The 12,279-nt window shown below is 43.7% G+C and overlaps 1 protein-coding gene across 5 annotated transcripts in view; it reads right to left on the bottom strand.

Annotated features, from left to right (window-relative positions):
* The window catches only part of DIS3L2 (DIS3 like 3'-5' exoribonuclease 2), a 155,909-nt gene that overhangs the window by 95,158 nt on the left and 48,472 nt on the right, over positions 1-12,279 (bottom strand). For all 5 annotated transcript variants that reach the window (XM_015871831.2, XM_015871834.2, XM_015871830.2 and 2 more), the window contains one exon: positions 9,040-9,274. In XM_015871831.2, the coding sequence (XP_015727317.1) occupies positions 9,040-9,274 (235 nt within the window). The remainder of the gene's footprint in view (positions 1-9,039; positions 9,275-12,279) is intronic.

Raw genomic sequence — 12,279 nt, 5'->3', positions numbered from 1 at the left:
CTGTCAGCTAGAGGCTGGACCAGGAATCTAATCAGCAAAGAATAAAAGCAAGGAGATGTTCTATTTCCTTAAAAATTTTCAAGCCATCAGTTAATAGTAAAGGGTTTGTGGTGTGCCAACCATAAAGGACAAAGAACGGGATGATCTGAGACAAGGAAACATTGGAAGGCATGGAGGGCAATGGGAGCTTGGTAGCCTTCCAAGGGCCAGCCATGCAGGCACAGCTAACACAAGCTGAGTGCTTTGCTGGAGTGAACTCTGCCACCATACAACACACGCTGGATGGAAGAGGAACCAGACCTAAACGTGTCTGGAGAAAGCAAGATTTGCACTTAGTGCTTTCCCAGCAAAGCAGAATGACGGCGCTGACCTGAGGCACATCAGACAAGAATGAGAAAAGCACCATGCTCGAGGAATACATCCCTATTAATGCTGACTTCTTTCCACTTTTCCTTCCAATTTCTCCAAAACGTTGCTTGCATTTTTTCACAGAAGCAGGAAGAAAAGGAGCCAGCAGCAGCGTCCTTGGAAGGTATCACATGCACACACAGAAAAGCACAGAACCACCAGGAGGGGCTGTCACTTGGAGCCCAGCAAATGGGTCACCAGCACATCCTTCACCCAGGACCAAAGAACAGGCAGGACCTGCTGTATTTCACCTATGTGAACCCAGGACGGGTACCAGAAGGCATATGAAGTCTCACTTTGACACATGGCAGAGCCTGCCTCTTGCCTTCACAGCCAAAATCAACCAGGGGCCTTTGGCTGGCTGGAGAATACCTCCTTCCTCAGGGGTCTCTCCAGTTTCAGCATCCCTCCCAAAAAATCCTGGAGTTAGTAGAAACTTCATCAGAAAGAGGGTCAGATCTACAACATCAACAGAAAGAAAGAAGAAAGTAAATCCCAGACATCTACTTATTCCTCCCACCTTTCTCTAGTATCTAAAAGGCCGTCACATACATTCACTGTTGGACACCGCTGTTGAAACAAAGGACAGGAAAACAGATGCACAAGAAGCTCTGTACTCTTGGGGCCAAAAGACGTGGACTTTTCAATAGCTTGTAGCTGCTTCTTTTGAAGTTAACATTCTGCTGATGACAGGGCTGTATCTAATGCTCAGAGGTCTACATCAGTGGAGCACCAACAGCACAGGTTCCTTACATCAAAAGCAGTGAGAAATCCATCACCTGAGTCCCCTAAGCACAGTATGACAGCATTGCACATCTGCCTTCACAGAATCATAGAATCCTTCAGGTTGGAAATGGCCTCCAGGATCATTGAGTCCAACCATCCACCTACCACCAACACTGCCCAGTAACCACATCCCTCAGTGCCACATTTCTAAGCTTCTTGAACAGTTCCAGGGATGGTGACTCCCCCACCTCCCAGGGCAGTCTGTACCATTGCACCACCACTCATCCTGACAAGTATTTGTTCCAAACCTCCAACCTGAACCTCCCCTGGCACAACTTGAGGTCATTCTCTCTTGTCCTTGTATGCCCTGAAGGTGGAATTTGACATGTGGACGGGTGGACAGTAGAGGAGCCAGGGCCCCTGGAGAAGCCGGTGGTCTGGAAGATCTGAGCTGGGAGACAGGAACAACTCACACAACAAGGCAGAGCCATAGAGGCAGTTCTAAAAGGAGAGTTAACTTGTGAGAGGAGCAGATTTCTGAGCAGGGGAGGTGGGAAGAAACTCCTTGCATTATGCCAAACTAAAAATGAATTATTCTGACCCCTTTACTGTAGTGGTTATCCAATGACCATTCAATATTTCCACCCTGGGCAAAGACATGTTTTCTGAGAAAGATTTACTATGTTAGCTTGGGCAATACTTCATAAGCTTATCTTACAGTGAAAACACACTTCAGCAACCAGGATCCAGTGAAACTGCATTATAATCTCAGTGTTTTCCTTTCAGCGATTATCTGACAAACCAAAGCTGTAACAGTCTTACTTAAAAAATACATATTAGGCACTAGATACAAAAAGCAACTCAAATTAGTTATGTTATTACCAACAAAATAGATCCAGGACGTTGTGGAATTCACCTCCCTCTGTCACAGATGGGAAGAGGCAGCTTCGGAGCACAGTCAGATCTGTCCAACAGCATTCCCAGCTCCAACTTTTCCCTTTCTTTCTTTCAAAGCTCCCCCAAATTTCCTTCTCCAATTCAATTACCAGGCATTAAGAGGTGGCCAAAGTGGACCAAAAGCCATCAGACTAAAATTCTGATTACTTGTGACAGATCCAAAGTTACTTGCACTAGGTTTGCATTGGTCACTGTGGAAATTTGCAATGCTGTCCAAAAAGAATACAATTAAAGATGCAATATCCACTTGCAAATGAAAATATATCACAGTTTCAGATCTCAAAAACAACTCACTGGAAGAAAAAAAGAAAAGAAAAATCTTCTCTCCCTGGATGGAAAGAAACAAGTTTTTAACAGAATTTAGCTTAGCATTTGCTACTTCAGCTAGAAGAAGAACCGGCTGCTTGAGCAGTCAGCTGGCTTACATGGGCACACCTGCACAGCTCAGCCAAAGACAGCACTGGTACAACTACTAGTACTAACCAATAGTTCACATCCATACTTGGTCTTACACATCACCAAGTAAACCAAAATGCAATTATCTGAGGGTCAAATCAAAAGGAATCTGGTTTCTTAGAAACATCTGTTCCTGGACAAATGATTTCAGCTTCTAGAAACTTGTTTTGGTACCTAGAGAGGTGGACAACACAATTTGATGTGAAACCCAGTCACTACTTGGGCAGTGCATGAGCAAATTCACTTGTCACCAGACACAATCCAGAACTAGAACTTACATTAAATAAGCTACAAGTCTTGCTTGGGAAAAAGCCACACAAGAAGCAATATTTTGCAAGTATTTATATCTACACAGTGCTTTCCACCCGTGATGGAGGGAACACACAGTTGGCTGTGACAACACTGCTAAGATAACAGCTTTGGAATTCAGCAAGTGCAGCTTGTCCAAATTCAGCCTAACTGCTCCTGTGTGCGTTGCAGGAAGGCTCTGCAGGTATAAAAGAAAAGCAGCTTTGAAACACACAGCACTCCTGAGCTGCCTCATCACAGATCAGTGTAACAACAGAACACGAGTAACTTCCCAGAGATGCTGGCTTTGAAGCAGACTCATCCAGCACAGCCATTGATGTCTGAACACCTGGATTCACACATCTGCATGCCCAACAGCATGCTGACCTGGAGACTCAGATGATGACCAAGGAGATTTATGAAGATGCACAAATTGGAGGAGACCCTCAGAGAGGGAAAGGAAGGGCATAATAACAGATGTGTACAGCATAAAAATGGCTATCTGCAATAACACAGAGCAAGGGCAATGTGAAGATGTGAGTACAGCTGGCTTCCTTACTCACATATCTCAGCCAAGCACAGCCATCTACTTGTATTTCATCACCTCCATGAGAAAGAGCAGCAGAGATGGCAGAGCAGGGAGACAGAAGTGTCAATGCTCTTTAGAACCCACTAAGCCCGATCAACCAAGACTCAGCATCCTTTTGGAAAGCTGCCATCTCACCCAAGAGATCAAATTGTGTCTGTCTCAGTAGCCACACAACATAACTGCAACCACAGAGCTGTATTCAGATCTCAGACCCTCTTCCATCCTTGAGAAGTTGCCAGTCAACAGGGGGGCTGGAAGCTCTATTGCAACAGAATTAAACCTCCAAAAACTCAGGCAGCCTACAGAAATACAGTTTTGTTACATTAACAACAAGTAAAATTAAAATGTTACAAAAACATTTCCATTAACTATTTTGCCTTCTTAATGTTCTTCCTTCCTGTGCGGGCATTTGTTCCTAAAGCGTGTGTGTCCAATTTTACAATTGCATGGAAAATATGTTAGCTGAATGAACCCTAATCTGATTCATCCTGGAAATCTCACTGCTAACAATGACCATACTCTAACGTGTTTATCTTCACACCCACCATTCAGTTGCAATACCATGCCCTCTCCTTTTTCTTGACCTAAACTCCTAACTCAAAGGAGAAACACAGGTGAATTGAGGAACATATGGTAATACACTGAACTTAATCTAATTCCCATTAACTAACTGCCAAAGTCTTTTTTTTTTTTTCTTTGTTTGAGGAGTCATTTGTGGGTCAAGATAACTTACTGGGAAAGAACAGCATAAGAAGCTTCCACAACATTAACTTCCACTGCAGGCATCAGCTGCGCAACAGAAGAACAACAGAGGCTTAGCCAGCCTGTAGCACTCAGTCAATGCTACCTTAAAGCTCAATTTGTCCAACACCAGTTGAATACTTTCCTCAAGTCGTTGTAGTGTTTACTCTTCAAGAAATCTATGCTCTCGTATACAAGAAGTTGTAGCAACAACCAAAGGAGCTAGATCCAGAGACCTGCAAACGTCAACTTACGATAAACGAATACAGAGCTGAGCCGAGCAGCTGAAATGGCTCCAGCTCCTCTGCTGGTTTTCCAGGCTTCAAGCAGAGTGAAACCGATCTGATTTTTGACAGTTCCACCTCAAGGATTTCTATTAAAAGCCGTGTAACTGAGAAGATTTCCTGGTGAGCTTTCACTCTGCTGTGGCCTAGAAATGTTCAGAGCTATGCAGTGGAGACGATCCATCTCCAGAAAGCTGCAGGCTAGGAAAGAACCATGAAGGCTCCTTAATAGCACTCAGAACAAACAGGAGACTCTGAAGAAGAAAGAGAGGAACATTTATTCCTTCCAGCAGCCAGTGAGGTCAGTGGACTCCAAATTTGTCACAGATTTAATGACAGCTAAGCTAAAAGAATGGGACCTGAGCAGAGCAGAGGGACGAGCATGTTGTCCAGATTCTCATCACCACCACCCTTCCCTACCAGAGGACTTGGCCAAACAGAGAAATGGGAATATTGTTCTAAACTCTGCCTATGCCAATATGAGACGCTGCTGACTGCAGGAGGGCTCCAGGTGAGCACAGAAGGCACTGAAGCACCCACTCAAATGCAAGAAAAAAAGAGAAAGCACACGGAAGCAAAAGACTCACAGAAGCTCTTGAGAGGTTGCAGAAGTGCAAAACAAACTCAAGGTTATAGATACATTTTTCCTCTTTGAAGAAGGGTCCAAAAGCCTTTCTGAGCGCTGACACTAGAGTAGGACCTCAAGGAAAAAATGCATTACTGCATTACTGTATGGCTGCAATGCAAAGGTACCAAACATCACGACTCCTACTGAACCAATCAATCCCAAGGTATCCAATAACACCCTGTGGTCAGCAGCACGGACACCAAGCGATTTTCGGTGATGATTTCTAATCTTACCAAGTTTATTAGAGACTGAGATAGTCACGTCTGACTTGAAAAGAAACTGACCAGAGTCCACCTGGCCAATGCTGAACAGGCAGAGACAGGACTAAGCAGTGCAGCAGCTCTAGCCCAAATTCCACTGACTCTACCTATTAACCATCAGCTATTTGATTCAGTTTTCCATCCCACGATTGGCTGAGTTGGTTGTCAGTTTAGTCTGCCTGTAAGCGAGCTATTTGTATTCAAACTCTATGACGTCAAGGCAGTGAGCAAACCTCTCATAACATCCAAACTCTGATCTGCAGTGGTGTAGGTGTAAGGGGAAATCCTGAACAAACACAGCTATCTGACTGCCGCCAGGGCAGGCAGTCCACCGACCTGATTACCTCTGTGAGCCACCCTGTGGGAAGCAGGATATTCTGCCTATCTGGGAAAGTAACATCTGTCATGAAAAGAGCTGAGAAAAGCCAAGCAAACTAGTTTGACAAAGATAGCTCTTGGCACAGTGACACGGTGCTACGAACTTTTATTTGAATATCCTTTCACAAAGAAAGGCTGGAGCATTTTATGAGCACATCTGCCATTCTCACAAGCAGTTGCTACTGTTCCACAGCTACTTTCTCTTTATCAGAGCAAAACGATACTGATATTTAACAAGAGACAGCTCGCATTTGTATAAACTCAGGTGACACAGCAGCCTGTGTAGGGATACACCATTGTAAAGCACTGTGTACAGAACATCTTGCCCTTTCCCTAGGCTGGGAGGATTCAGAAAGAAAATCTATTTTTTATTACATATTGACATGTAGTGTAAGGAAAATCCTTTTACAGCAGCGATAAGTCACAGAAGTAACATATTCCAGCTCAGTAATAACGATACAAGTTACACCACCTCCGTTCCAGTAGTGAATGCAAGTGACGATTAAGGAAAAGAATTACAGATCTGGCAGAGGTCGTACCCAGTGGTGGATGACTTCCTTGCATAGCAGTGACACAGAGTAACCCTGAGAACTCAGGGTAAAACTCTGAAGATTTACCAAGCACCACAGAGAATTCATCTTTTCTCTGCACGCAGTATTGGTCAGAGTAGTGGCAGGACACTGTGCCTTGGTCTCTGCCTGTGTTTCAAGAGGGCATAGGAAATCCAGGAGGACCCAAAGCCACCAGTGAATGAGCTGAGAGGCTTCCTTGAGATTGGGCACTAACAGTGCTAATTTGTAGAGTCCTCACAAGGAAAGAACAGAAAGTCTCTTCAGCGTGTAGAGATATTTGTGCCCTGGAAATACAGCTGAAAGCACGGGAGGAATGGAGAAAAGGATTTCCAGCTTTGCTAAAATAGACCCACATCCAGTGACCAGCACTTAACATTAAGAAGATCTAACTTTGGAACAAGATCGTATTGCTCTTTGTATGGAACAGCTGGCTGGAGAGGAAAAGGGCTCATCACTTCCCAAACCAGAGACCTTTCTAAAGATAATCTTTAACCCAACTGCTCAGCAGGGCTGAGCAAACTAGTTTGATCAGGACAGCTTCTGGCATACCAGTAATGTCTAGAGCAACTTTGGCTTTGTTGTTTTCCCCCAGATCTTTTTACCCCCCAACCCATAGTGAGCACAGCTTGCTTTTTATTGCACTATGGACACTTCCATTTGCTGTAGGCCCACCCTGCCTTCCAGCGCTGGTGCCCTGTTCCACTGGAAGGCCCCAGCAAGTGCAGCAAACTTCTAAATTCTAAATTTTGCCTCGAAAAAGTGCACGTTTGGTCCTTTTAAAAAAACATTTTGAGCCACACCTGACTGTCCTGAGGGCAGAATTTGGCAGAGCCTCTTCTTTTTTCGGGACAATTATCACCGATGCTAGAATAACTATAGCTGTTTTCCAGGCAAGACTTAAAATGTGGATATGTGATGATATGAGAAATTGCACAGAGGACAGGAAACAAGCCAAAGTCATCATTAGCTGCTCAAAAACACCTTCAGAAAAAGCAGCATCGTAAACTTTATATGTGTGAAAAAAGGAGGGCATTAAATAGCAGAGGAAGAACGTGGAGAAAAAAACATATGTGTTGCATAGCCAAAGAAGCTGAAACACCTATTAAGAGAGTTGATAGCAAAATAAACCCAGCAGAAATCTAACCAGCACAATCACACCAGCCACAGGACCTGAAGACGAACAAGGAAAGGCCACGAAAAAAGAAGAAAACCACAGTGGAGAAACAGGTTGGGTTTCCACCATGTAGACAGCGCTATGATCTAACATTTGTCCTACAAATATTATTCAATAATAGAACTGAATGGCAAAACTCCCTCAGATTTTTAAGAGACAACCTGAGAGCCTCCAACAGCAGTCACTCCAGGGCACCTTGAGAGCTACGATACACCAAGGAAAGTAATTTCCATTGTGCTTTTATATCAAAGCCTACTTATACAGGTGAAATGAAATACTGGCACAGGTCTATGCTTATTTTAGATACTGGTCCCAAGCTAGACCGTTTCTGACTTTTAAATTGCCACTGCTATTAAAAGCAAAACCAGAGACGCAACAGAAACGTGACTCAGGATTACATCAGGAAATTGAGAACTGCCAAGTCAAAGAGGCAGCTTGAAAGTATAAAGCTCTAACATGGGGTCCAAGATTTCAAAAAGAGGGCATTAATTGCTAGCTACACAAAACAGCTGAGCACAACACAAGTAAATCCCAACACAAAACTTACACTGGAAAGCAACGGAACAAGATGGAAGTTGGTTCACATACTTTGGCAGTAACTGAAAGCCAGAGGAAGCACCAGAAGGAAATAGCATCATGAACTGGTGGGGTGGCAATTCCAGTCACAAGCTGAAACCAGTGTTTTGTCGTAAAAGCTACAACACTTCCACATAAATGCTATTTCCGCTTCTATTAACAGATGGGTGTGAGAAATGGAAACCCACCAACACAGCATAAGCAGAGGTCTGCACATCTCCAAACGCAAGAAAATATCTGAGGCAAACGCAAAGTATTAAATAGAATAGCTTTACAACAACCACCAAGATCTGTCAGAGACCAACAACTACTTATAACCTCAGTTGCGGTGCCAATTGACAGAATCCTTTCGATACACAGCTCTTCAGAAGAGGAAATCTTCAGAGATTTAGTACCAGAAAGAGCATGCAAAGAACAGCATGGAATAGTCTGGGACAGGGGAGCCTATTTTATTTTGCCCTAAGCAACACTTGATGGTTTGGATGGAATTCAGATTCAGAATAAAATAGGTTTGCCTTCAAAACAGATCACATAATTGGCTTTAGGTTTTAGTGCAATTTTCTTTTTAAATGGACCAAATCTTTAAGTTGCTCATAACTCAACTGTTTGAAAACAGCAACAAACCTCGCTGCCCCTAAGGAAATATATTCTTATCCCCAGACTGACATACATAGATTGGCCAGCCAAACTGCGATGAAAACTGCTACAGCAGCATCTTGAATAAAACAGCAACCAGCAGTCCCCAGACAGCCCTGAGAACTGCAAATCTAAAGGTGTGACTTCTGTTTCACAGATTTACTTTACATCAATCACTACTACATAAAACCCAGTCCCTAATATCCATTCAGAACTATGAAGGCGGCTTAGCAGAAAGGGATAGAAGCGATAAGGCATTAAGATTTTATGCCTGTACTTTATATCTCGCAGCAAAGCATGGCAACAAAGCAATACTTCAACAGTTTGCTCAAATAAAGGTTTAAATCAGCACTCTGATCTACTCACCCTTTTCAGCGGTATCCAGGGAAAGTTTCTTGATGTCATGAGCCAACGTGTCCTGCAAGTGGTCTTGTCCATGCTCTGCATCATTATCATCAAACTGAGCTTCAATAATGACATCCGGACTCACAGCGTTGCCTTTTGCTGCCTCTTGAGGAACGCAAGACCCCAGCATATCCTCGGGGACATCTGATTCATGTGTGGCTTCTGTTTCTTTGTCACTACCATCTGGCTTTATTACCTGGAGGAGCAGGGGATTAAAAACAAGAGGCAAGCTAAATCACTGGACTGAAGAAAGAAAACATTATCTTTCTGTTTTCATGTGCATCCCCGAGGATCTGACAATGAATTGTGGGTGGCTGGTGGCACACTGCAATTGCCATGTAATTAGCCACAGATATTGCACAATCAAAAGAAGTACCTCGCTAGGATAAAGATGGGAACAGCATGGCTTTTGCAGTACCTCAACTGTGACAATAATGTATCCAAAACGTATTTAGAGCGTAACCATCCAGCTCCTGCCAAGCCTCTAATCAGCTCCCAGAAGTTGGGAGTGAGCACAGCGATGGAGGAGGATGCGGTACAGCTGCAGGAGCTGCTCAGCCATTGTCCACAGACACAGCGCCCAGCCAGGGAGCTCCCAGCACACGATTTGGAACAGACTGAAAAAGAACAGAGAGGAGAACACTGTGCCCTGCGACCTGAGGAGGAACTGGATTGCAGCAGCTCAGTAAGCAACCAACATCTGCATTTATTGTAGGCTGCTGGCTTTTTGTTAAAGGCGCTCCATTACTGCTGCTACCTACACAGATCTCCTAAATAAATTACCAAGGGGTACAAATTCAGGGCATTCAACCAGTAACTACCTAGATGGTAGTTCAGACAAGTAACTTTGGTCACCACTAGAGATTTGTCCCCACTTTTTGTAGCAGTGGTACATGGGGAGGAGAAACCATAGCATGTATGCAGAAACCCTGTCCAGGTAAAGCAGACAACCAGCCTGGATGGCATCCCTCTTGGTGCACTGCAGGAACTGCTCTGTCTCGGTCACGGTGATCAAATCAGTTCACACCTTGGACAGGTTTGCTTTTCCTAGCATCCTCTGCACAACCAACGGCGAGCTGCAGCCAACCCAACCATGTAACCAACCCAAGCAGTCCTGGAGCCCAGATTCAAAGCCATGTTTAAGTTTCCCTCAAGCTGCAGTGTGTCAGTGCAAAATTCAGATCAGGGTGGGAAAAGGGATAAACCCACTGGATGCTGCAGGCACCAAAAGCCATCCCAAAGCCCTCCTGGCACCACTGCTGCTGGTGATTGGCAAGCAGGATGGATGCACGCTGGAGGTTCTTCTCTCCCATCCCCAGTACCCATCAGAAATGCAAGCAAAGGGGCCTCTAAAAATACAGGAAAAGTTTTCCTGTAACATATTTTCAATGATGTGCAGTCATCAGCAATAAAGCACAAGCAGCCTCAAGAGGTCCTAACTGGAGACAACCATTCCAAATGAGGAAAAGTACAATCCAGAAAGCTCCACGTTTTTTTTAACTCAGCAACTAAAAAGCAAATAGATCAAATCAGACCTATGCAAGCAAGACTTCCAGAACTTTAAATATATAAAGCTACATCCGTGCTTCCAAGCAATACCCGTTTCTTTGTAATCTTTCCACAATATGTAACAGAAAATCAATTTTAAAATGGGGTTGAATTCAAGTCTTAAAAGAAAAAACCAACTAAGATGACATTACCCTGAACTCTTGTTACCTTTTGTGACTCTGCTTTCCATCTTTATTTTCTTTTTTTTTTTCCCCTTTAATATGTATATAATTTGTTGCCATGGCAGACTCTGAATCAAACATTCAATTGTGAAAAAAAAAAGAGGGGGGAGGAGGGAAAGGTTTGGCAGAAGGTGGGAAAATTGCCGATTATTAAAGCTGGCTGCATTTGGTACACAAAATACTGACACACAATGGTCTGGGTAAGAACAGTCTATTAGATTAGAGAGAGCTGACAAGGCTCCACACGCGAGTGACGCTGCCAGTGTGCCTCTCCAAAAAGAAAACCAGTGTCAACAGTAATGTTTGGACCCTGCTATGGTCAGATGTGGATGTACTCAGCTCTAAAGTTTCAGTTGCACCAGATGTGTGCAAGTGTGCAACTGCAGCAGGAGTTCATTTTCTTCAACCCCTTCAGGCTTTGCCTGGGTTTGCTTTTTTTCTTCTCTGGGAGTGCAGGGTGTGTTTTGGGTGCTAAATCACAAATCTTTCTATATCTAATGCAGTTAACAACATCAAATAGATCTGAATGCTAGGAAGTGCTCCTCTCAAGATGCAGCACTGACAAGCTTATGCTTGGAAAGTTTATGTTGTATTAAAGAAAGCAGCAGATACTCGTTTCTTTTTAAATGCCATACACTAAAATTAGCATGCTTCCCCCAAGCTAGGATACACGCTCCTGTGATGCTCCAGCTGTGACTACCTAAGCCCCCAGTCACGCATTTCCTTATAGATTTGCAAATGGATTTTTGAGTAAAGTTTTCCAGAGTTTGCAAAATCACAACCTCCACGCGGAGCAGAACAGCAAAACGTTTAGATGCTGTCAAGCATGGGTGATAGGATTGGTTATTTTTGTGAGGCCAAGACAGATCACTTAGGCTGACATAACAGAGAAGGGAATTTCGCATTCTTGCATCACATCAAAAATGTGGGGAAGCTGTACATCACGCGGCTGGAAAGCTGCATTACACTTCACAAAATCTGGAGCTCAATGGATACAATTATTCCAGTTAAGATCAAAGAGGTGCTGGCCAAGATGAGCTCATCACTCAGTGTCTAAAACACAGCAGCAGCATATCTGACCAGCACAGACCGACCTCTTCTTGCATGCAGCATCTTGGAAGATAGAGACTTACGTTATTCTGCTCTCCTGTTTCTTACTCTGCTGCTATTGGAGCTCATACATGAAGTAATGCATCCAGACAGAATATACTAGAACTTTATCAGAAATGTCAAACAAGTCAAATGCCCAGTTGTGTATATCTGTCACATAGCCTTACGTGCAGCACAGCCGTCAGTACTTTGCACAGACCCACAAAGAGAGGATTCCCTTCTAGTGTATGACCCTACTATCACACAGACATCCCAGGATGCATGGTTAAAGCCCACGGGAGAACCTTCATTTTATGTCCTGGGAAGTTAAACATCAACCTCACTGTTGTATTATTTTCATATGCTCCTTAATCAAAAAAAT

This window comes from Coturnix japonica, chromosome 9 (assembly GCF_001577835.2).
Source record: "Coturnix japonica isolate 7356 chromosome 9, Coturnix japonica 2.1, whole genome shotgun sequence".
Lineage (NCBI taxonomy): Eukaryota > Metazoa > Chordata > Aves > Galliformes > Phasianidae > Coturnix > Coturnix japonica.
The sequence above is the reverse complement of the archived record's forward strand: the minus strand, read 5'-3'. Positions and strand labels throughout refer to the sequence as shown.